Source organism: Tenrec ecaudatus, chromosome 5, assembly GCF_050624435.1.
Source record: "Tenrec ecaudatus isolate mTenEca1 chromosome 5, mTenEca1.hap1, whole genome shotgun sequence".
Lineage (NCBI taxonomy): Eukaryota > Metazoa > Chordata > Mammalia > Afrosoricida > Tenrecidae > Tenrec > Tenrec ecaudatus.
In genome coordinates this window covers 38,402,088-38,428,514 of record NC_134534.1, presented here as the reverse complement: position 1 = coordinate 38,428,514, position 26,427 = coordinate 38,402,088, and the positions used below count along the sequence as shown (strand labels likewise).

The following is a 26,427-nucleotide window of genomic DNA, read 5'->3' as shown; positions in this document are numbered from 1 at the left end:
CTCGGTTCGAGAATTCCTTGCTAGGGACACAAAACTCAACAGACAAAACTCACAATTATAGGAGCTTATTAGGGAAGTTGACAAGTCACAAGTCAGGATCAGTAAACCATGTGGAGAAAGTGATTGTGAAGGATATGGTCATTGGTCCATGGCGGCTCCTCTCTTCGGCCAGCAGCCAAATGTCTCTTGTCCTCAGCCTCTCGGTGATGTCGTCCTTTGGCCTCTGCCTCCGTAGTTCAGGAAGCCTGTCTGCTGCTCGGCCTCACAGACCGATCACCTCTGCTCTGTTTCACAATCCGCTGGTCTTGCCCTCTGAGGCTCATGCCACAGCCTACGGTCTATGGTCACTTGAGACAGAGATCTGGAACAGCTGCACTAGTGACTCTTCTTCCGATGGTCCTGGTGTGTGTGTGTGTCTCTGTCTCTCTGTCTCTCTCTCTGTCTCTCTCTCTCTCTCTCTCTCTCTCTCTCTCTCTCTCTCTCTCTCTCTCTCTCTCTCTCTCTCTCTCTCTCTCTGCCTCTGAGATGGTTCTGATATACAGAAGAATGATTTGGGTGGAGGGCTGGTGTTTGTCATCTCGTAGGCCATATCCCCAGGGAAACAAAGGGGGTGACTTAGGTCACACCCGCTGGTAAGGTGGAGAATTAGGACAGATCCCACCTTAATCCTGTAACAGAGAATGCCCTCCAAAATGGGATGATAGCCATAGGCTAATACCTCACATAAAGGATGATGACTTAAGGGGCTATAGTAACCGAGTCCATCCCAAAGCCTAAGCAAGTGTGTGCTCTGCCAAGCAGGCTCTGGGTGGCCCTGGGAGCACTAGAAGTAGGCTGTGTACCCAGAAGGGTCAAATATGGCTTCACCGAGGGCCTGATTTTGAAGAATGAGAAGTTGGCTCAGTGGACAATAACGGAGGTACACACCCAGCAGAATTAACGAGTGTCATCTAAACGCTACATCATGTTCAAGGGAATTGAGCTTTTGTCCGGCGTAGCTGAGATGTGGCCGCAGTGGTATGGTAGTAAACTGGTCCTTCCGGTGGTGGCCATGGAAGGGAAAGCCCCTATTTTCGTGGCGCAAGTAGTCTCCTGCTAGCCAGTGGACAGCCACCTGACTGAACACCCGTGTCTCTAACACGCTTCACAAACCTCGTGCGCTGGCTGCCACAGACACCGTTCCTTGGCGGGTCACCCTGCTGGTCCTGAGTTGCAGTGGCGGTTTAGCTCAGGTGAGGCTGGAGCCCAGACATCTTCGACCTCGGTCCTCTTGCAAAAGAGCTCACTCTGGCAGGACGCCTCAGTCCCCCCTTCCCCCCTCATGCGAGCCTCTGCATATGATTGCTTGAATGTCCTCATAGCCGGCATCTGGCTTCTTTCACAGCAAGTGACCAGGGACTCTGAGCTAGCCTCCGAAGTCACTCACGGTCATTTCTGCAGTGTCCTGGTGGTGACATGGCTCATTCAGTGCAAAATAGCAAATAAAAGAAAGGGTCATCGAGGCTTCTTGGAAGTGGAAAGTAGTTTAGATCAGTTATTTATGGCTTTTTTAACAAGCCACTTGAAAACCTGTTAGATGGCATCAAGTGGGCCCTAATGCATAATAGCCCTGTGATGTGCAACACAAGGAAACACTGATGGGTCCAACACCATCCTCATGATTACTGTCATGTTTCAGCACATGGTTGTAGCCACCTCATGGAGGCTCTGCCTCCTTCTCGCTCCCCTTCTACTCTGCCAGACATGATGGCCTCCCCTGATAACATGTCCAAAGTACGTGAGGCAAAATCTCACCATCCTTGCTTCTAAGGAGTGTCCTGATTGGACTTCCTCCAAGACAGATTTGGTTGTTGTTCAGACAGTCCGTGGTACTGTCAGTATTCTCTACCCATACTGTAATTCAGATCATCAATCCTTCAGTCTCCTTTACTATCCAACTTTCACATGCATATGAGATCATTAAAACTACAGTGGCTTAAGGTACATTTTAGTCCTGAAATTACATCTTTGCTCCTTAAGACTCTAAAGAGGCTTTGCGCACAGATTTTCCCAATGCAGTATGTCATGTGATTCCTTAACCGTTGCTTCCACAAGTGTTGATTGCGGATCCATGAAATCCTTGACAACTTCAGTACTTTCTCCTTTGATCATAATGTTATATGTTGATGCAGTTGTGAGGATTTTTGCTTTCTTTACAGTGAGTTGCAGTTCTTATTGAAGACGGTAGTCTTTGATTTTCATTAGTAAGTGCTTCAGGTCCTCTTCACTTTCTGCAGCAAGGTCGTGTCATCCACAAATTGCAACTTGTTTGTGAGCCTCGCTCCGATCCTGAGGCTGAGTTCTTAATACGGTAGTAGTTGATGTGTGCAGCGTACCGATTGAATACGTATGGTGGAAGGATACCGCCTAGCATGCGCCCTTCCTGTACCTGTGCACGATCCTTTGTTCTGTTGAAACAACTGCTTCTGGTTCCTCAGGTTCCACAGGAGCACAATTAAATTTCTGGAATTCCCATTCTCTGCCATGTTATCCATAGTTTGTTCCAGCCCAGACAATTGAATATCTTTGGTCAATGAAACACAAGGAAACGTCTTTCTGATAGTCTCTGCTCTCAGCCAAGCTCCATCTGAAGAGCTTCTACCACAGTTCACAATGAACTTTGAATGAAAAAAAAATTTTATATATATATGCTCCAAAATCTGTTGGTCAGATATCTAGGTACACTTACAAGGTTCTTTTGCTGGTGTCTCTTGGGCTCACTCCAGCAGCAGTCACCTGGTAGGCCAGCTGGGCCTCATGGCTAGGCTAGCATAAACCCACCTTTCCATATTTGGTCGTTGATGGACTATTGTCCCTCTGACTTTTCTATCCGACCAGCCAGTGTACCAACAGAGAAGAGTGGAGACTTTAAGGCTTATTGAGCTTACGTTCAGTACGCACCTGGTGTCATTTTTGCCCCATTTTATTAAGCAAAGCAAATCACAAGGGATTTATTTAGCTCCTGGAGGCAATTATTGCAGAGAATCTGTGGCCACTTAGAATTCATCAGAAGGGCCTCCTCTGGCTCTGAGCAAGGAGGCACGAGGCGCGGATGAATGTGAATGAAGCTGTCGGAAGTGACTTGCTTGGCCTGAGGAGGAAGTGGAGCTGAAGACAAGGAGAGCCTTGCAGCATGTGTATCTTCTGTATTCAGTAACTGTTCACTGAATTAAAAAATGGTGACATCTCTTCTAATCTTTATAGCATTCCTCAAGAGCATAGAGTTAAAAGCTGCCTGCTGTAAATTTTTGCAAAATATTAAAATTGTACATGCTATTCTATTTTGTTGGCTGCCTTTGCGTGTATTATCCACGTATTGAAATAGGCCTTCGGCTCTCCACAGACTCGGGCTCCTGGGTGCTTCCAGCACAGCGGTGTGTGTTAGAGCAACCCTTCTCCCCCTGCCCCTCTGGCCTCCCTTTCGTGGAAATCATTGCCCGAGAGGATTAAAAGAATGCTTCACATCGGACCAGCTTTTAGGCCTGCGCACACGTCCACCTCCTCCCACTTTCACTGACCTTTCTGTATGTAGGTAGGTAGAGCTTTGGTGGTGTGGTGAGTTATGCATTAGCCTGCTAACCACCCAGTCAACAGATCCAACCCACCCAGCCTCCGCTCTCGGGAGAAAGGCAAGGCTTCTGCTCTTGTCAGGATTTACAGCCTCTGAACCCCAGAGAGGCAGTGCCACTCTGTCCTGAGGATCGCTGTGAGTCAGAATCGACTCTTTGGGATGTGGGGGGGGGGTGTCTTTATTTATCCAGAGGAAAATTCTTATTATTTCTCATAAGCTAAAAGTATATGGTCTGAGTGCTAAATATTACAGAGCTAAAGCAGACTCCATCCCATGCTAAGGTTGCCGTCTCTTGTCTCTTCCTCGGACCTAAAAGCCCGTTGCCCAGAAGTGGACAAGGGCAGCCTGTCTGCTGTGAGCTGCACAGCTGTCCGCAGCTAGCCAGTGTGTTTGGGGGGAGATGTTATGCCTGGGCTCCCCGGTGGCAGTAACAAGCTGCTTTTTATTGCTGCTGACATTCAGATAGCTAAAAGCAACAGTGAGGTAAACACTTCTTGGGACCATCTGGCCAGGATCTTGATCCAGACGATTCTGTAAACACTTGACTCCATTTGAGTGCCCGGGGCCCAGTGTCCGGTGGTCATCCACTGCGTCCTTTCTCAGTTACAGGCAGGAACCGAAATAGAAGAGCAGCCTGTCGACTCAGCCCCTCTCCTGTTGGCTCTCAAAGTAATTTTGGCTTTATCAGGGATTCCAGGAAACGTATGTTCTCTGCGGGAGTTTATGAAGTCACCGACAGACGTCAACGTGGCCCTAAGAACTGGACCATGGAGCAGCCAGTGGATGGAGCATCTTTAGAATTTCTTCACTTGGGAAAGACAGTGTCTTACATCAGAATCAGAAGTTGGCATTGAGCTTTCATTTCCTGTCCATATCAAAGCTTCTCTGTAGTAATGGTTTGCAGTATGATCCAGTCACGACTTTTCAACGTCTTTCACAAGAAGTGACAAAGATAGCGTAGCCATGGGGCACTCACTCCAGTCCTGGGGCAGATTTCTGGAGTTTTCTGCAAGCCTTCAGGAAAGGGGAATGACTGGGGATTCTTTGGGCTGTGAAGGGCCCAGAGGGACGACTGCCGGTGCAGCTAATGGTCTCTCTGTCCCTCCCTCAGCAATAAATTTTAGCAATAGAAATAGTGCTGTGGAGAAAAATGTACTGAAGATTCCTTAAGCTTTTTACAAGACACTCAAAGGCTTTTCACAAGCCAGTACTCTGCAAATGCGAATTCTTGATATCTCAACATGAAGGTCCTTGACTTGACTCATTTAAATGTGAATTTTAATGCTGAGTGCTTACTTGGAGAAAGGGCGGGCAGCTGGACCATTAAAACGGGGTGCTTGCCCCCGCTGAGTAATGGGAAGTGCTGACTGCTGCTGGTGTCAAGAGCCCTGAGCATGCAGAATGTGACTGTCTTCCTCAGAACCTGGTTCTGCGTCACAAAGTGTGCTAGCCAGTGGCGTACCTCCTGCACTGCGGGACTTTTTAAATGGTTTCCATCCTGAACAGGATATTGAAGGGCTTCTCATGGAAAGGTCACAATAATGCCCAAGACATGGCTAAGCCCAATGAGTGTCAGATGCATGGAATGTTGGATGACTTCATAGTTAAGAAATTATTTCATTTCTCATGATAATTCCCAACTTGCCAAGTGAGTGAATTTTAAGAACTCTGAGAGCAGATTTTAAGATAAATGTGAAATAATCCATACTTTTGGAGTCAGGGACTTCCCTTCAGGCATTAGTTCATTTTTGACTTGCTTGACTTACACTTGGGGATAAAATGAGTGAGGACAAGGTCTTAGATGCCACATTCTTTTACTGGGAAAGAAAACCAACTTGCACAACTTTGGCTGGCTCATGTTTCTTGTTACACAGGCACTAAGAAGCAGCGGTTGCCATGAAATACTTTATTTAACCTTTACAAAAATGTTTTTTTAGTATGGCAAGGCAATCTAGTTAAATGAAAATAAATAACTAAAGATTTTGGACTACTTTTACCTCCATCTGTTGCCTTTTTTTTTTCTTTAGCTAATTAGGAATCAGGGACAGCAGTTGTAATTGTCTAAATTGCCATGATGAATAAAAATAAATGAACGATTCCATAGAACCACTTGATCTTTTCTTAGGACGCGTGCTGGTATGCCTTATATCTTACATTAAACTAAATTTTACTGAAAGATGAATGTCAGATTTTAGGACAATTTAAAAGAAAGTCTTTCTTCAAACTTTGGGTAGGTTTTCTTTTTGTTTATATTTGTATCTAGTCTAAAATAATTTTCAAAAAGCTAGACAAAATGTGGGAGTTAGACTCATAAACTGAGAGTGTTTCTCCAAATATGAATAGCTATCAAATCAACCCAGAGCTCTAATTTTCTACCCTATTGACTACATTTGTTAGTTCACCTAAATTCTTTATTCCACCCAACATACCCTTAGCTCTTTTACTGACAATTTGGACCAACCAAGAGTATGCCAGCTCTTGACGATTATTCTTTTAAGAGAGTCTGCCCCGTACCAAACTCCTGTCTCCTAGTAAAACTCAGTTAAGCCACTAGGTTTTTGTGTTTTAGAAGAATGTGTGAATTATGTTCTATGTTATAGACAAACCATCCTCCCGGGACACACATTTGTAGGTAGGTGCCGTCAAGTCAGTGCTGACTCATGGAACGAAATCGTGCCTGTCCTGCGCCTGCCTCGTAGTGGTCATGTCAGAGGCTCACACTGTGTCAGTCCAGCTCTGTGGTGATCTTCCTCTTCTTCACCGGCCCTCTGCCCAGTGTGCTGTCCTTGTCCAGGCACTGGCCTTTCCTAGAACACGCCCGAAGTACGTGAGACACAAGCTCCTCGTTACCACGTCTAAGGGGCACTTGAACTGTGCTTATTCCAGATTGATTGATTTGTTCTTCTGGTGTTCACTGGCCTTTCCTAACACCATAATTCAAACGCACCGATCCTTCTCCAGTTTTCCTCATTCATTACCCAGCTTTCACAGGCGTACGAAGTGATTGAAAAGACCATGGCTTGGGTCAAGCGTACCTGAGTCCTCAAAGTGACATCTTTGCCCTTTAACCCTTTAAAGAGAACTAATGTATTCAATTTGTCCAATGCAATCTGTCATTTGATTGTTGCTTCCATGTGTGTTGGTTGTGGATCCAAGTAAAATGAAATCCTTAAAAACTCCAATCTTGGTTTATCATGATGTTGTCTACTGGCCTAGTTGTGAGGATTTGTGTTTTCTTTCTTTGAGCTGCAGCTCAAACTGAGGACTGCAGTTGTTGTTCTTCACCAGCAAGTGCTTCAGGTACTCTTGGCGCCAGCAAGCAAAGGTGTGTCATCTGCACATCACAGGTTGCTACCAACCCTTCCTCTCATGGTGAGGCTGAGGTCTTTTAATAGTAATGTGGCTTTCCGGATTGTATAGTGCGCATACAGACTGAATGAGTGTGGTGAAGGAATACAACCCAGAACCACACCTTTCCTGGTGCTGCTCCAGGAGTGTCTCCTTGTCCGGTTGAGACAACTGCCTCTTGGTCCATATGCAGGTTTCACATATGTACAATGAAGTTTATGGAATTACCATTCTTCATAACATTATCCACAGTTTGTTAGGATCCACGCAGTCAAATTCCTTTGCGCAGTCAATAAAGCACAAATGACATCTTTCTAGTATTCTCTGCTTTGAGCCAAGCTCCACCTGGAGTCAGTAATGTGATATCTTGTTTTGTGCCCTCTTGTAAATCTGGCTTGAGTTTCCTGGCAGCTCACATCTTTATACGGCTGCGAACCTTTGTTGAATGATCTTCAGCATAATTTTACTTGCATGTGTTATTAATGAGATTGGGTTACACTTTCTGCCTTTTGTCGGATCATCATTCCTTGGAATGGGCACAGTGTGGATCTCTTGTAGTCCTTTAGTCAGGTAACTGCCGTCAGAACTTCTCGGCATAGACCGATGAGGTCTCGAATGCTGTCTCGGCTTATGGAAACACTGCTGCTCCCAGCCAGGCCTCCACTGTCTCATCTGATCCATTTGGATACCTGCACATACAAGCGGGGTACCCAAAGAGATCCCAGATTTTTTTTCCAAAGCTATGCATTTAAGTTTTTCTAACAAAACAACCTTATCACCTTCAACGTACTCTCCATTACACTTAATACATTTATCAAATCTGCATTTCCATTTTTGGAAACATTTTCCAAACTCATCTGTTTGGATGGCTGACAGCACCTCCCTCATTTTTTTGATTCTGTGTAATCAAATCACTGTCCTTTGATGTCCCTCTGCATTCACAGAAACAAAACGAAGTCCCATCGAGCCAGGTTAGGTAAGTAAGGTGTGAGGACCAAAAACTAGCTCACTGAGATGGCTGTGTAAACAGGTGCTTTGTCGTGATGGTAAAACCAATCCCTCAGCCACAAACCAGGTCTTTTTTGTCGCGCACACACACACTGTTACACAATCTTTTCAGAACCTCTAAATAAAAAGCTTGATTAACAGTCTGACCTGGTGGAATGAACTCCAAATACACTATGCCCCTTCTCATTAAAAAAAAAAAAAACACCCAAAAAACGTTGTCTTGATCTTTGATTTCACATGAAGAACTTGGGGGTTGGGGGCGGGGCAAGGTGATGATGGAGTCTTTCACTGGCTTGATTGTTGTTTGCTTACCGGGCTCCTAAGAATAGCACCATGTCTCATCACCAGTAATGACCTTGGAAAAAAAGTCTGGGTCACTTTGGAGCTGTTCTTTCAAAGCACGGCATGTTTCCACTCAACGCTTTTTGTTGTTCAGTCAAAACCTGCGGCACAAATTTCACGGCAACCCTTCTCATTCCCAAATTTTCCTTTAAAATTCGCTGACCCGAGCTCCAAGATCGTCAAGATAACTTCCCCATCTCTTCAATGGTCCCTCGTTGTCGTCAGGCTTTGAGCACAAATATACAAATATTATTGACATTTTTGTTGTTCGGAAAGTTGACGGATGCCCAGAATGAAGTTTGTCATCAATCAACAGTTCAGTTTTGTTTTTGTTTTTTTGAAACGAGAAAGCCACTCGTGCACTTGAGTTTTTCCCATAGCGCTGTCCTTGTAAGCTGTGTTCAACATCACACCAGTTTCTGTGGCATTTTTCCTGAGGAGCAGACAACAAGATTTCACAACCGCATGCACGCTGTTCTCTGAAATCGGCCAACCCCCCCCCCCCCCAAAAAAAAGGAGGTTCGAGCAAAACTGCTTTTACAAAAAAATTCACTGTGATCAGAGAGAACCTTCCCAAGCGACGCCACTGGGTGCACTTACTGCGAGTGCACTGCTCAACGCTTACCTAGTAGCAAACAGCAGAGCTTTTTTCCAGTTTGGGAGGCGGGTACCCTCTCATACACATCACAGTTCTTTCATTATCCTTTTTCAACTACCGTTTATACTCGTGTATAAGCCAAGTTTTTCAGCACATTTTAATGTAGTTTTTGTGGGAAAATTAGGTGTCTTGGCTGATATTCAGATCAGTTTATACTCGAGTATGTACGATATTTGTAATGGTGTCAAAAGTGTCATAATAGTGGACCTAAGTCATTTCAATCACGTATCAATTTAACTCTAGGGAGACCTAACTAACTCTTTGGAAACATGAAAACCATATGTATAATGTTGAAGTAGCATCTTTAACATAAGCCTACATATCCTTTCCTACTTTTCTCACTATGTGAATTTACATCTTATTTTTTAATCAGTGTTTTCCAAAAAGTTATGCATAAGTTTTTAAAATATATATATATATATATATATATTTAATGGAAAAGGAAACTTGCTCTTTAAATCTTTGGGCAACATCATTGAAGTAAAGTCTTCCCCCTTATTCAGTTTGTTAGCAAAGCATGCCCATTTAGCATCTCATTGATTTCTAAATAATTTGTCAATCAAATGTGCTACTGTAATTCCCCCTGCTCACTTCTTTCACAACTTATTTTCAGAGTATGAAACCTGAGCAGATTGATCAGACAGAACAGAACAAAAACATAAGTAAATTTTAGAGTTTGTTTATGAATTAAGAGTTCTGTTTGTGATTTATTTATGAAATGTAAATAGCTTTTTAACTTTAGAAGATCCTATGACTTGGTATCTGTATGTTGAAGCATTCTTTCAGCCTTTATGTTCACTGAAAATGTGTGATATTACCCAACTCGAGAGATTTCAAATGACATGCCATTATCACATGGTTATCATTTGGGTGTCATGACACAGTCCACTGTTTTAGGGCTTTGAAGACCATCACTGTGAGATGTGAGTCGCATCATTGCAAATAGCTACATTCTTGTCAGGTATTTTATTTGCTCCATCTTTCATACGTCATTCCGTGCCTGGTAGTGGTCGATGATGGATACACCAAGTGGGAATGGCAGTGACAATTGCGGTCACTTTTCCCCTCCCTTTCTGTACTTCTCGGTCTTGGGCACGCCCTCACCCCACGCCTCCCTTTCCCACATTCCCAAGAACACTATTCCCGAACCTCTGGGCCTGTCTCTGAGCAGGACAAGACTTCCACAGCAGTGATTTTTGTTCAAGTGGTGGTCAGATTGAGATTATGGTCAGAACGACTAAAGGAAAATAAGCGAATGAGTTCATAACATGAAGTTAATTTTCTAAGTTATATTGATAAGAATATGACAAGTTACATGTGTGTATGTTTGAAGCAGGGCTTACTACTTCTATGATTTGTCTTAACAATTTCAGCAGTATGCTTTGTAGACATTAATTTTGTACAGAAAGAACCATTCTTTCTGTACATCTTATGTTCCCAGATTATCATCTTATGGCAGGGTATGCTGTCTACTGAAACTTTCCAACTTCCCCATGATGAGCCTTCGTTTTTCTTTCGTCTCATTCTCATAAATTTTTACAGTATAATTTTTCATCTTGGGTTATCTGTTTCCCCCACTCCATTGAGCTCGTTTGGGGGACAAGTAGCGTGTCTCATTCCCCTCTGGGTCCACCACGGGTAGTAGTTGGCTGGCTTATAGTAAGCATGGAATAGCTGTAGATCCTTAAGCTAAATTGAAAGAGGGCTTGGAGCCTTGCCTGTGGGGACGACGGGTGAGGGGAGGGCGGTCACATGATCACATTAAAGTTGTTGTGTGCTCGTAAACTGTAATCACGTTAGGCTCACGCTTGAGGACTCATGTGAACATGTCAGCCAGCAAGTCCAGCATGGTGCTAGGAGCTTGGAAGTATCAGAAATGAGTTGAGCATCGTGTGACTCCCATAGGCGAGTGCCCAGTGTGAACATAGAGAGGCTGTCCCTATAATGAGGTCCTGTGTGAAGACTTCAGACAGGAGACTATCTTTCAGTTTTTAAAAGAGAAATGTGTAATTTCTTTTTACTGGAAATGTAGACTCTGTATGCTTTCTATTACACTTTTTTTTCATTTTAATAGCATTAATTTTATCTGATTTCAAAATAATACATATTTTAATATAAAAATTAAAAATTGTACAAAAGGACATAGAACACGGACAAAAGGGAAACTTAAAACACATAATTCCACCATCCTGAGTTAACTTAAAAAGATTTAATCATCTTATTGGCATATAATTCACATATCATATAATTCAATAGTCCGATCATATTAAAAAGAGCTGTACAGGCATACCATGATCAGTTTTAGAACATTGTCTTCTTTCTTGTACTCACCCTTATTAGCTCTCCATTTCCCCCCAACCTTCCCTGTCATACCCCGAAGAAATGATTAATCCAATTACTATCTCTATAGATTTTCCTGTCCTGGATTTAATATACAGAAAAGCACACCAAAAAAAAACACTAACAATAGCAAAGTAAAACAGAGGAAAGTCTCAGTTGAAAAGAAAGCATGAAATATTAAAAACTTTAAAATGGGTCAAAGGGGAGATCAAGCAATAAGATGTTAAATTGTAACCTGACTACATCTGCTGCAATAACCCACTTTCCCGTGCCCTCTGTCTGATAACAAAGTAATTCATATCCCTCCACTATGATCAGACTTAATCCTTAATCCATGTATGGACCCTGCAAATGAATTTTGGGCTTCCACTGTGTGGTTGTTACATAATCTGTTGTCATTTTGAGAGTATTAAGGGTGAAGGGGTGGAGTTTAGCCTGTCAATCAGGTTGCAGCTTGATGACCTCATTTGGAGGTGCTAAAGAAATAAATAATTCACTGAAGGTGAGATACTCGCTCACTCCCTGCGAGACATCACTGACGAAGAGCCTGATAGAGCAACGCTGATAAAGCCAGAACCCTGGGAGCTGGAGGAACAAGGTGGAGGGAGACTCCTGCCACTGCTGAGATGCCTCTACTCCCACTGAATCCACAATACTTTACACCCACTGGCCTGTGATCCTCCTGTGTTTGGCTTCGTTGCATGTGTTTTGTGATTCTGAAGAGGACTTAATAGATTAGTGTTTTGTGAGTCTGAAGAGGATTTATGGACTTGATCTGGACTGGGCTGGGATGTTTCCTCAATATTCAACTGTTCTTGTAGATAAAGCTCTTTCTTATACACATATGAATGTCTGTGAATTTGTTTCTCTAGTCTACCCGGACTAACACACACTGTCATCTGTAGCCTTCTGCAAACCTGGTGTTCATAATTTAAGCTCTGATATCATTTCCTCCTTTGGATTTAGATATTACTATTTATAATCTTTGGGTCACACAATACTGAGTTAACATCTATGAATGTCTTCTTTCTACTTTCCTTCTTTAAGAATCAGTCTAGGTACATTTTGTTTCTTTATTTTATAAAAATACCATCCATACACACTTTTTTGTACTTTGCTTTCTGCAGGTATTATTGTAGCTATTGTCAGTTGTAGAATTGTCAACGTAGATGTTGTTAACTCTTTTCCTTGTTGTAATATTTCAATGGTTTAAGGACTCTCAAAAAAAAAGACTCCAGTGTAAGTGTGCACACCACAGTTCAAACCTTCTATTTCTCCCCCATCCCTCCAACATTGGTCCCTGAGCAGTCAACCTCTCTATACCCTAACTTGATATTTTTTAATCTACAAAATGGAGCAAACCATTCATTTTAAGATTGTTCTATGCAATTTTTATTTTTAGGAAATAAAACGGTATGCACAGCCCTTAGCCAGGTGCTGTCAAGTTGATGTTAACTTAAGCTGACCCTGCCTGTTGCAGAGAAGAGCTGTGCCCCCAGAGTTGTCCAGCTGTGACCTTTCAGAAGCAGATTGACAGACCTTTCTTCCACGGCAACTCCTGGTGTCTTTGAACTACCAGCCTCTCCCATTAGTAGTTGAGTATGTGGCCATGTGCACCACTGTAAACTCATTGGCATATAGTGTCAAATTAGTGTTGTTGTTAGCTGCTGTCGAGTTCGTTTAGAACAAGGCATCTCCCGGTCCTGCTCCATCCTCACTCCTGTTCGCGTGTTTGGGCCCATTGTTGTGGCCACGTGTCAGGCCATCTCTTCAAGGGTCTTCCTCTTGGGACTGCGCTTCCACTTTCCCAAGCACGATGTCCTTTTCCAGGGACTGGTCTCTCCTGATAATCTGTCTGAAGTACATGAGACCAAGTCTTATCCTTGCCTCTAAGGAGCATTCTGGCTGTACTTCCTCCAAGACAGACGTGTCTGTTCTCTTGGCAGTCCATGGGACTATGAATGTTCTTTGCCTACACCATATTCAAATGCTTTGATTTTTCTTCAGCCTGCCTTATTCACTGTCCAACTTTCACAAGCATCTGAGGCAATTGAAAATAAAATGGCTTATATCAGTATATCAGGTATAATTAGTCCTCAAAGGAGCATTTTTTATTCAACACTTTAATGGGGTTTTGTGCGGTAGATTTATCTAATGCAATGCATCATGTAATCTCTTAATCGTTGCTTCTAAGAGCATTGAATGTGGATCCAAGCAAGACAGAATTTTTGACTTCAGTCTTTGTGTATCACGATGTTATCTACTGGTCCAGTTGTGAGGATATTTTTGCTTTGTTTTAAATTTGAGCTGTAGTCCACACTGAAGGCCGCAGTCCTTGATCTTCATCAGCAAGTGCTTCAAGTCCTCCTCACTTTCCGCAAGCAAGGTTTTGTCATCTGTGTCTCAAAGATTGTTAATAGCCTTCTTCCCGTCCTGATGCCACACTCTTTTTCATCTCATCCGGCTTCTCTGATGATTTGTTCGGGATCCAGACTGAATAAGTATAGAGGGAGGAAACAACCTGGTCACTTACTTTTCCTGATGTGAAAGCAATGCAGCATTCTCTTGTTCTAGCTTCACAACTGCCCCTCCATCCATGCACAGGTTCCACAGGAGCACAATGAAGTGTCCTGGAATTCCCACTCTTCTCAAGGTGATCCATTCTTTGTTATGATCCACATTGTCAACTGCCTTGGCAGTCAATCAAACACAAGTAAACATCTTTCTGGTATTCTGTGTTTTCAGGCAAAATCCATCTGACATCAGCAGTCATATCCTTTGACTGATTCTGATTCAGGCCGGAACCTCTGGCAGTTCCCTGGCAATGGACTCAACCACATGTGTAGTGTGATCAGCTTGTTGAAACATTTCCACTGGTTCTCTCCATTTCTGCAGCCTTATTTTTAGCTAATGCTTTTGATGCCGCTTGGACTTCTTCCTTCAGTATCATTGGTACTTGCTCATATGCTATCTCTTGAAATGGTTGGCTGTCAACTAGTTATAGATCAGTTATAGTTTGTTGAAATTTTGACCATATTTTACTTGATGCATTTCCTATTCGTTGCCAGATTTTCATTGTTAAGAGAATGGTACCTAACTAGAAATCTATTTAAATCCTTGTGCACATCTAGAATGTTTTCCTTCGGATCCATTCTGATGGAGAATTGATCCATCTTTGAGTGTCTGAAACTAAAGACCCGGCCACAAGGCTTGCCTGCGGCTCCCATGTTTGTCCTAACCACCGTTTTGAGCGTGCCTGCTCTCCCTCCTCTACAGTCAGATGCTCTATGCTGATCTCACAGTGTGTGTGTGACCTTCATGGACCTCATACTCTCCCGTAAGAGAAAACCTAGCAGAGCCAGGCTTGTTGAAGAATGAACTGTGTGGTGACTGGGAAGCCTGCATGAGATCAGAACAGGCTTTCAGAGTACAGTGTCTGTTCCTTCTTTTTCCTACTAGAATAAACTGCATCAGAGTCCAAGGTCACAAGTAGAAAATGATTTACCTTTATTTAGATCTACTGTATCATTTTATTAGAATGAAGTTGTGTCTATAAATATAATAAGATTATAGTGAGACCAGTGTTAAACCATGATGACACCAACCATTAGCCAATATCTAAACGTCTTTCTCCTCGGACTTCAGCATGATTTCCGACCCTCTAGACATTCCAAATTCAACCACTTGCTCTCTCCAGAAAGCAGTCGTGAGTAATAATATCTTTGTTCTTTTCCACGCTAATTTAGTGGTGCATCCGGCCAGTTCCATTAGGGCTCACACTTCCAAACAAGTTGATATAACTTTCTTCTGTTTACTTTGTCTGCTAGAGAATATTATTTTGGACAGATCTGGGGGTTGTTTTTGTTTTTCACATTTTAGCTAAACGTTCACTCATGATACTCACATATTGTATCAGTTTGCATTTACTTGATCAATCAGTATTACAATGTCTGAATTATGAATCGATGGACTCATTTTCAGTTTAAGCTAATGTTGCCCAGTTACAACAAATCTCATGTATTGAAAGCCTATTCAACATTTCAGTTTGATCCTCATCTCATGGTACTATTTTATGTGCATCTATTACAAGTTTCAGTGTATACTTTTATTTGCTTTTCTTTCATCTCTACTTACTTATTCAATAAATATTTATCGAGTGCCTGCTATGTTTTAATCTTGACAAATAATAAGATTCCAGAAGTTGAAAAGAGATATGGCATATATTTTAATATTCTATCTATATAAATTCAATGGCTTATTTTGCTAAGATTTCTTACTAATTTTTAAGAATATATAAGATTTTTTACATCGAATACAATGGACTGGGAATTTGTTTTCTGTTTCTTTTTATAATTTTCACAGATTATTACAGATTAATAAATTATTTCTTTGTAATAATTTTTTACTATCTTATTTTTTATCAATTTATTGGTGGCTCATATAACTCTCATCACAATCTATACATACATCAATTGTATAAAGCACATTTGTACACTCGTTGCCGTCATTATTCTCAAAATATTTGCTCTCCACTTATACCCTTGGCATCAGCTCTTCATTTCATAGCAAAATAACTTTTAAGACACAAATGACTCTGAAGGTTCCTTTTTAATTTTTTTGTTATTGAGGTAGGAATAATCTACTTATAAATCAGTTAAAATAATTTACTTTTATAGACATGTGATCCCTTCATCATTTTATTTTTTAATGTAGTTTTAAATATGTATCTAGTCATACTCATTCTCTTCCTGGGTATACCCCATGTCCTTAGATTCCATACTTTTTTTCTTCCCCAATCTATCAGTTCAGGAATTCCATCTTTGAACATGACTGTGAGTGGTCTTCAGAGTTAATCCCCAGGCCCCGATCAGTAATTCAGTCTTTATTTGTTTTGAAAAAATAATCAGCTAAAGGTATATACTCTCCCACTTGAGGTCTTCCGTTGGAAAGCTATCACGTTAGTGTGTTGCCGGCATAGCACTGGTGGGTCTCCTGGGAAAAATAGAATGTCGTCCCTTGGGCGCCTCCCAGTGAGTGTGGCCACTCCACAGCCTGCCTCAATGGCTAGTGTTTGCCTTAGCTTCAGCTCCCGTAGGGAAGTTAGACAACAGAGCAGTTCCTGTTTGCCTTTTCTCTCCCGATGGAAAATATTGGACACAAACGAAATCAGCCAAAGAGACTGAAAAGCCTAGATCTAAAAGGTGATTGAGGAAGTGTGTTGGTGAAGGAAAACCATTAACAGAAAAGAGGGAAAGAAAATTTCCCAATCTGTTACACAACGTATAAGTACTTGGGGATTTGGGCAAAAGGGATAGCCTTGTTTTGTTTGGGAAAATCGATAGCAAGCTGTTTGCCATTCAACCATTTGGTCCTTTTTGCATGTACAGTTTCATGACCTGCATTGTGCTGTTATCTTTTTCAAGGTGATCTCCCTACCTAAGTAATGGAAACCAGGAATAAATGCTAGTCTGTGTTTTCACCTGTTTCATATCAATGGGACCAGACAATACCTGTGCTCTTGTGACGGACAGATTGCACATTCCACTTAATGTTTGCAAAGTCCCTTCCTGGAGTTTGTATCAGTCTTTCATTTCGTTATAATGGAGAGGAGCAACTTGGAAGACGATGACAGTGACTGCAAACCTCGGAAAATGTTAAATAATCTCACTGAATTGTACATATACGAAAAGTTGAACTGATCTATATTTTGCTGTGTATATTCTTAACAGTAAAATAAAATATTACCGAGAAACCACAAGGATGTGCAACAATATTTGTTGCAGCAATATTCACAATAGTCAAAAGATGGCAATAATTTAAATGTCCATCATTCAGTTAATGTTAATAGACATACAGTGCAATATTACTCAGTCATAAGGGAAATACCAAATGTTTATTAAATGGGCTACCAACTGAAAACACCGGCTGCCCCGCAGGAGAAAGGCGAGGCTGTGAGCACACTATGAGCCAGAATTGACTTGATGACTAGGAATTGTGTTGTTTTAATTTATGTTAACTGCGTCCATTGATATCATCCTATGATTCTTTTCCTTTCATGTATGTGATGTATTTCACAGATTGGTTTTCTGATGTTGAACCCCTTGTACTCCTGATAGGAATTCAATTTGATCATAACCTGCTCGAATATACAATTTTTGGTATGTTGCTGAGGTTTTGGGGGCTAGAATTTTGTTTGAAAATCTTGCATCCCTATTCAAAGGGACCATCGTTTTATCAGGTTTCTTTTTTGCGATGTCTTTGTAGGGTTAGGTTTCATGGTTTCACTGGGTTCCTAGAGAACGTTTGGAGGTTGCTTCCTTTTCTTGCCTTTTTTTTCCAATCCCATTAAATTGCCCATACATGTGGTTCCTTTTTGTTCATCTCTTCTTTTCCCATTTCTCACCCTCCCTCCTCCTATAATTTCCTGTCCCTGCCAACTCGCCCAACCCCCACCTCGCCGTAGTTTCACCATAGTCTTTAAAGTCTTCTCTGGTGGGAAACTGTTTTTATCTTTTTATTTTCTTTTATAACAATGGTGTCATAAAATATTTTATCTTTATGACATTCACTGATTTTGCTAAGCATATTTTTCTCTAATTTTGTCCATGTCTTAAGGTAATTGACAGATTCATGGTTATTTTTAAGGATGTACAGTATTCTATTGTGTGATCGGACCAGCGTTTGTTTAGCCATTCCTCTGTAATAAAGAGCTTTTATTGTTTCTGTCTTTTTGCTGTTCTAGAAATTGCCGCAGTAAACATAGGTGTGCCTGTGTTTGTGTTTTCTTCTTTATTTCGTTAGGGAATGCATGAAGCAGAGAGAGTGTAGGATCATAACGTCTTTGCATTTGGTTAAGGACCTGCCATACTCATGTCAGTGGTGTGTCTTTTCTGTGTGGAAGGCTGTCGGATTGGGGTCATCTCTTCCCTGAATGCATGGTAGGATTCTCCAGTGCAGCCACCTGGACCAGGGTAGTTTTTGTTGCCAGGGTTTTTCTTTAATGACATCATCAGTTTATTTTTTTTTGTAATGAGTCTATTCAAAATGTCTACCTTAGTAAGGAGTCCTGGTGGAGTCGTGGTTACGCAGTGAACTGCTAACCTCAGGGGAGCAGTCTGAAACCGGCAGCCAGCTCCCATAAGGAAGGCGGGTCTCAGAAGCCGCAGGGTCAGTTTACTCTATCCTGGAGGGTCAAGTGGGTCCCAGTGGACTGCAGGGCAGCCAATGAAAGCCTCCGTTTGCATTAGCTACGCAAGTAATGTGTTTCTAGGGATTTGTCAGTTTCATCCAGATTGTCCAATTTGTTAGATTATAAATGATCATAGTAATCAGTTAAGATCTTCTTTGCCTCTCTTACATTGGTTGTAATGTCACCCATTTCTTGGTTATTTCTTTCTTTTGATTTTTCTCAGTCTCGCCTGATTTGTCTATTTCATCGAGCTTTTCAAAGAATCCGCTTCTGGGTTACTTATTCTCTCTATTGTTTTGTTTGTTTGTTTGTTTGGTTCCGCTCTGGTTTTATTTCCTTTTTACTATAGTTTTAGGCTGCTTTTAGTATTCCTTTTTATCTTTTTAAAACTGTCCGTTTAAGTTAATGGTTTTGGGTTACTCCTTTTTATCGTAGGCATTGATTACTATGAATATTCCTTTGAATGCTCTTTTTACTGTGCCCCAAGGCTTTTGATGCGTCTTCATGAGCATTGGACTCTAGGATTTATTTTTAAATCTTCACTTTTAGATTTATTCTTTGGGATAGTTTTAGGAGCATGTTGTTTACTTTTCATTTCCCCCTATAACCAATTTCTAGTCTCATACTATTATGGTCAGAGAGGATACTTTTTAGGATTTCAATCCTTAGAAAATGTGTTGAGACTTGTTTTGTGTCCTAGCGCATGATCTATTCTGGGAAATGATCAATATGTGCTGGGGAAGAATATTGTTATATAGAATGTTCTTTGTTCATTAGATTCCATTGTTTTATCATATTATTTGTTTTCAGTGTTTTTAGCAATGTTTTTAGATCCCTACCTGTAATTGAAAGTGATAGTGTTGACATCCTCTACTATAGAGTTATCTGTTTCTCCTTTAGTATTAGTATTTGGAGCATTACAATACATTAGTATTTGGAGCATTACATTACATATTTAGCATTGCTAAATATACATATATTATTCTAAAAATATATATAATTATATGTCTTCTTGCTGTGTAGCCCTTTTATGAATATGCAGTGTTCTTTGTCTCTTGTAAGAGTTTTTTTTAATATATATATATATAAAGTCTTTTATCTGCTATCAGCATAGCCACCAGTGCTTGTTTTTGTTTATGGATTGTATGAACTATTTTTTTCTCGTTTTATTTTCAGTATATATGTATCATTAATTATGTTTCTTCTAAACAAGAAAAAGATGGATCATGACTTGAAAAATATATTCTGCCAATGTCTCTTTTGCATGGAGTATTTGGACATTTATATTTAAGGTTATTACTGAAAACAGAGTGTTTGATTCATTTTGCTTTTTGACTGTTTCTCTTCTTTGTTTTTTTGTTTTGTTTTTTCTGATTTTCGGAAAGCAAGCATGGTATGGTGGTAAATCCCAGAAGCATCTTTTTGTTTAGAGTGTTTTGATTTTTCCCTCAATTTTGAACAATAGCTTTCTTTGTTGGGTAAGAAATTCTTGGCTAGCAATTGTTTTTATTCAGTATTTTATATATGTGACCCCATGTTTTGGCCCCAAGTTTCTGGGGGAAAATGTGTATGATTCTTATCATAAAGACCCTCAGTATATTATGTTGTGTCTTGCTGTTTTCAGAATTCTTTCTTTTACTTTCATTTTCAATGATTTTATTAAGATATAGCCAGTAATTGAACTTTTTTGTGTCTTCTAATTCTGGTTGAGGAAACTTCCTGTATTGGCTGGCTGGTTCTCTCTTTAGGTCTGGGAAGTTGTCTCTGATTTTTCTCTTGGAAAATTGTTTCCACGTTGTTGTCTTAATGCGCTAGGGTTCCGGGATTCTAATGTTACATTTGTTAATGGAATCCCACACTTTCTTTGTTTTGTTTGTTTGTTGCTGTCCCTTGGTGTTTGCTCATTTCGCTTTAGACATGATAAATTCAGTTATTTTTGTCTGTTAATTCCTTTATTCTGTCTTCTATATAGTCAACGTTATTGAGTTGCATTTAGATTTACATGTCTGACCTTACCCCCAACTCCATTTTTCATGTTCCCTTACCAGCCAGTCAAGATTGTTAGCTTGTCATGCATACCTTCTACCTTCACATCTCCTCTGGTTCTTTTGGCATGGAAATGAACTCTCATCTTTGCTAGTTGAAATACTACCAATTGTCTAAATCCCAAAGAACTGTAATAAAAATAGGTGTATGAAGATTTGTTAGGAAATTGAGACTTCTCCGTAGGAGCTGTCCCCAGCTTGAAACATATTCTAGTTGTGATACATTTTACTTAAAATGATCTGAGTATTTATCATTTGTTTTTTATTTGGTATATTTTATTGTTAATAGTATGTACTACATATTATTTTTGAATATTAAAATGTCTGTCAGTTTATATGTGATGTTTCCAACCCCTAAAGACAAAGATCAGATTTTATAGGCACTGAAATTAAAAATCAAGAATAATGAAAACATTTTTAAAAAGACGTATTTGACTTACATCTTAGTTGACTTAATGACAGAGACATGGGCATGCAACCTCACCATAAGTCAAGGGCTGCTGGTATACGCAGCAGTGACATGGAGTGACCAGAACCTCCCATCTTGCCTGGGTGACCATAGGTACCTGAGCACACCGTTGGTGGACATGGCCGCCTAAGCGGAAGAACTAGAGCACTCGTGAGCTTCCTGAATTCTTTTTTGTCGATTTCTTCGCCTAGTAAATTGTGCAGGTCTAATTGCCAATGCCATTTAGACTTTTTTAGTAGTAGGCTAACCGTGACAGATATTCAACTGACATCACACGTGGCCATGAGCGTTCTAGGTGACCCTCCCCCTCCCCCACCCCCACCCCCACACAGCTTTTCTGTGTGAACAAAGTCCAACTACATCTTGCTTTTTTTATAATTCAAAGACGATATCTGTGCCATTGTTCTGGGAGCACATAACTGCCAAGTGAAAGCTGGCAGCATATTCCTTGGTGACATTGACTCATTCAAAGCTCTGCTCATACAGTGGGCAGCTCTCTAAAACCCAGCTCGGCGGCCATTGTGCACACTCCTCAGTGAGAGCTGCTCTTGTGTCCGTTGGCCCTTTCTTCAGACGCCATGGAATTTTCAGGAAAAAATATAGTTGAGCTTGACCTTAAGAACTTTGCCTTATATGATTTTGTCATTTCTACCAGTCTCCCCAAAGAAAACAACTTTCTTTTTTCTTTTAGTTTGTGTGTGTTTCCTGAGCTTTAGTGTCAATGGATGCTATTAAAAAACAAGAAACGAAAGAAAGATACTCTTCCAAACACCACTATTGTTTTATTTTTTTTCTTGTAACTAATACTTAAACATCAAAGATATGCTAGTACTTTTATGTTGTAGAATATACATCAGACCATATTTTCCCTAAAGGTATTTGCGGTCCCGAGTTTGTATTCTCTGGTTTGATTTTGTTTGCTGTGAGCCTTCTGGTTCCAGAAGCCATATGAATGATGCCTTTTAATTTCCTAAGCTCACTGGTGGTCGGGAAGAGCTAAAGCGGGGCCATATTGAAAGCAGGAAGATTCGATTTTAAAAATATGATATTTAAGTACTCTAAAAGAAGACTGTCTTAATGTTTAGCCTCCCAAAATCAGACTGATAGCCAAAGGGCCCTGGCCAGTTTTAAAAGCTGGAATGCTGCAGTCGGCCTGCTGCTGCTGCAAGTCAAACCACTGCAGCTGCTAACAGCTAGCGGCTGCCCACTGAACGGTTCCGGATTTGAGTCTACCCAGAGGCTCTCTGGAAGAAAGGCTCAACATGCAGAGGAATGGGCCATTGACAGCACCTCTGCTCTGATGCCCATTGGGTTGCCATGAGTGAGAAGCAGCTTAGCAGCCACCGGGACTAGAAAACCCTTACAATATTACTTTAAAGGGCCAACTGCTCTTGTATTTGAGCCCTGGTGATGCTCTCAATTAAGCATTAGTCCATAAACTACAAAATCAGTGGTTCAAACCCCCAATCCTCTCTGCAGGAGAAAGATGAGACTATTGGCTCCCATGAAACCTACCTCCTTGGAGACCCTGTAGAGGGGTCACTATGAGTTGTAATCAGTTCAATGACAGTGAGGGTGATTTTTTTTTTTTTTTAGCTCTCAAAGAAGGTTTTCAAAATTGTATTTACACTGTTAATTGGGAAAATGTTTCATGAAGTTTAGCCTTGGAAAAGCATGTATTCCATTAAAGAATTACATTGTTTGTGTGTCATATACATATTTCCCTAAAATGCTTATTTTTACATCCTTATAATTACCGACTATATAACTCAAAAAATCCAAACTCATTGCCATCAAATTGATTCTGACTCATAGCAACCCTATAGGACAGGGTAGAACTGCTCCTGTGGGTTTCTAAGATGTAACTCTTTATGAGAGTGGAAAGCCTCATCTCTCCCCTTTGGAGCAGCTGGTGGTTGCAAACTGCTAACTTTGTGATCAGCTCAACACGTAACCCACTATGCCACCAGGGCTCCTTACTGATCATACAGAATAAGAATGGTATTTATTTTAAATAGTACCCTAAAGAAGCACTAATTAGTGTGTTTGCTTACAACACTTGTTAAACTGATTTTCTTAGCTACAGTGAGTGGGTAGAAGTGGGAAAAGTGTTTGAATCATCAGAAGAGAAATTCAAATGTAACCATAAGTGGTAACACAATATAAAAAAATAAAAGTACAGAAAAGGAGATTCATCTGGTAAAAAATGCATATATACATACATCCCTTCCCCCCCAAAATGGTAGGAAATGGAAAGACATTTCCCATTATATTCAAAAAGTTGTGTTCACAAAGATGTGTTTCTGATTTACTTCCTCCACATGATCTACTCAGAAAGAAAGTATCTTAAATGAACTACATCTTCCGATTGCTATTTTGTTCTTTACCTAAAGAAAACTCAAGAGCTGGCAATGTAGGGTCAACAGTAATACCACAAACCAGTTTTCTCTTTAATTCCTGGCTGGCCATTAGGAGAACTGCACTGGGAGCCCCAACCAGGCCCTTTGAGCGCACGTGTCCATCTTCTTGGCCTACAGCTGAATGGAATGGTCTTTTCTCAAGTGTGCGCCAGGTCTTCCACCATTTGATAGGACAGTCATTTTAAGAAGGCTTAAAATGTGATCTAGAAAACCACTTTGACTCCTTGTGGCATGCTTGCTATTCTTAGCCTGGTGAGTAAGCTGCAAGTGGATGAATAATGCAGGTTAGAAGGAACACAGATGCTAAATATTATAAATAGGAAGGGTTTCCAGCAATGAGGCTTCATTTTAGGACTAAATTTGTGTTGGCATCATGATGATCCTTGGTGTTTTCTCTCTCCCTCTCTCTCTCTGTGTCCAGCTGTTGCACATCTGTATTGAAGGCTGGGGCAATTGGCGTTGGTCAGAACCCTTCAGTGTGGACCATGCGGGGACTTTCATTAGAACAATCCAGTACAAGGGTCGAACGGCTTCACTTATCATCAAGGTCCAGCAACTGTGTGGCGTGCAGAAGCAGGTACGTTCCTGGGTCTTCAGAGGCCAGACGCCTGCAGGGAAAGCTTGCAAAGTGGAGATAATTCATAATGCTGTCAAACCCTCCCTGTGGCTCTGCCATACCTGCAGGGTCCGGCACCCTGGGTGCTTCATGTGTGATGGTTGATGCTGCTGCTGCTGGTCAGCTCAGAGCCCCAGCCCAGGGCTTTTACAAGAGCTGCTAACGAGCAGTAGAATTTACTGTCAGACTCACTTCTCCTCCCTGTCATCACCTACCTGCTCATGGAGGTGCTAATGAACTGTAAGCTGGACAAAGGGCCTTTATTAGAAACGCAAAGGACAGAGGGGCCCCTGCAGAGCTGCTGTGGGTGAGCAAGGCTTCTGCTCAGCCACTGGAGGGTAATGTAGGGGGCAATGTGGCTGCGCTCTCCATGGGCCCGGCTCTCTGGCAAGCTTGCCTTTGCCCAGGAGTTAATGTGGACGCCAGTCTAGCGCTTGGCATATAAAACCCCAGCTCTCAGCACATATTTTTATGTATTTTATAAAACTTCCTTTTGGCTGTTTTTGAAGTTCTAAGACGGCAAAGTGGGGTGGGGGAGTCTCTGACACTTTTGTGTGTGTGTTCTTAAGATGTGAAAATGTGGTTTTAAAAATATGTTTTGAAGCGTGGAGCATGACAGGAATAGAAGGGGGTGGGGAAAGGAAGCATTAAAATCTGAACACTGGCTTCCCGGCGCACAGAATAACTGGATTTGCCATCAGAGTTTTCATAGACCCATCTGCATGTGGAGTGTAGCTGTCTGTCCAGAACTTAGAACTGAGGACAAGACAGAAAGGTCCCTCGGGCCCTGGAAAGGGCAGCTTGCCGCCTCAGGGAGCAGAGGCCGTGTCGTTGCTGTATGCACGGTGTGCAGTGGAGTGCCGAGCAGGAGGACTCTCACAATCCATGGTCTGCATCTAACCCGGAAGCTGGCCTCACGTGCTCATTATGATAAGCAGCAGAAGAGAAAGGGAAACTGCAACCTAGCCGTCCCAGAAAAAGAAGGGGCACAAACGGACACACACACACACACAGTTATTGATATACTGCTTACAGTGGGACAAGGCCCCTTACTTACCAACAGAGTGACAGTGTGAGCCTATTCTTCACGACAAAGGCCCGATCATCTGATTCCTGAAAATCAGCGACTGCGCATTCTGTGGAGCACAGTGCTTCCCCGAGCCCACGGGTCACCATGAGTTGAGTCAGTGGCAGTGGGTCTGTCAGCGGAGCAGGGTAAAATGGAAGAGACCAAGTATGTGGCATAATCTCTTCGTGTAAACTAGAAACGTGCATAACCCATTACACACGATTGACATTAAGTGTGAAGGGAATTTAGGAGACTTTCCACACACAGAGCATGACTGGGGCTGGGCTTTGGAAAATGCATAGATTTTGGATTAAGAATGAACATTCCAACTAAGAAGTGAAGTACAAACAAAGACACAAGTACAGGAAGGGGGAGTTTTACTGAAGGCTTTCTGAGGAGCCCCGAGCTTTGGTCCTCAGTGTCCTCACAGAGCTCTCCCTGACTCCCATCAGCCTTCAGAACTCCCTGATGTGGATAGGCTCTTAATTAGTATCAGCCACGTAAAGACACTCTGGTTTTAGCGTTCAAAGAATGCCTGCTCTATCTACCCATTCACCAGCACGCCTGAGAAATGGCCCAACACTCTGTTTGAGAATGTGGTGTCCTTGGGTGATGAGAGGCTCCCTCTTTCAGAGCACACCCCTTCCCATCTGTGGCTGCGTCCAGCGAGGGTCTTTTCCCCGCAGGAGGAGCCCAATATTGTCACCCTTCGGCCAGCTTTTACCATTCCCGGAATGTGCGAGGTACGCCCAACTTGTGAGGGCTCTACAGGTCAGCTCGCCTCTGTATGACAGTCCTCCAGATAGACAATCAGGACTGATCCGCCTCCTTTTCATTTCCTTCTTTGTAGACCAGGGGGTCCAAACTACTAATGTCCATCAGAATCCCCTTAAGGGCTGTTTATAACCTAGATTTCTGGATCCCTGCCTGGATTCATTAGCTCTGGGGTTTCTAACATTCCCAGGTAATGAAAGAGCCCTGCTTGCATAGTGGGCTACACATTGAGCTTCTAACCACAAGGCCGGTGGTTCAAATCCACCAGTCCTTCCAATGTAGAAAAACAAAGCGAGCTGTTCCCAGGAAGATTTAAATCTTGGGAACCCTAGCAAGCAGTACATACGGCTCTCTCATCTAAGGTCCCTGTGAGTTTCAATCAGTTGGATGCCAATAGGTTTGGTTTGGATATAGTTGAAAGTGCTGATCCAGTGACCAAACCCTGCCTACCATAGCTCTAGTAGAGAGTGTCGCTAGTTCCTTCGGTTCCTGCATGTGATTGCTAGAACCTATGTCAGAAGGCAGATTGGCAGGACTCT

The 26,427-nt window shown here is 41.7% G+C and overlaps 1 protein-coding gene across 3 annotated transcripts in view; it reads left to right on the top strand.

Annotated features, from left to right (window-relative positions):
• VPS13B (vacuolar protein sorting 13 homolog B) overlaps window positions 1-26,427 on the top strand; it is a 731,003-nt gene that overhangs the window by 645,164 nt on the left and 59,412 nt on the right. For all 3 annotated transcript variants that reach the window (XM_075549441.1, XM_075549440.1, XM_075549439.1), the window contains exon 44: window positions 23,851-24,006. In XM_075549441.1, the coding sequence (XP_075405556.1) occupies window positions 23,851-24,006 (156 nt within the window). The remainder of the gene's footprint in view (window positions 1-23,850; window positions 24,007-26,427) is intronic.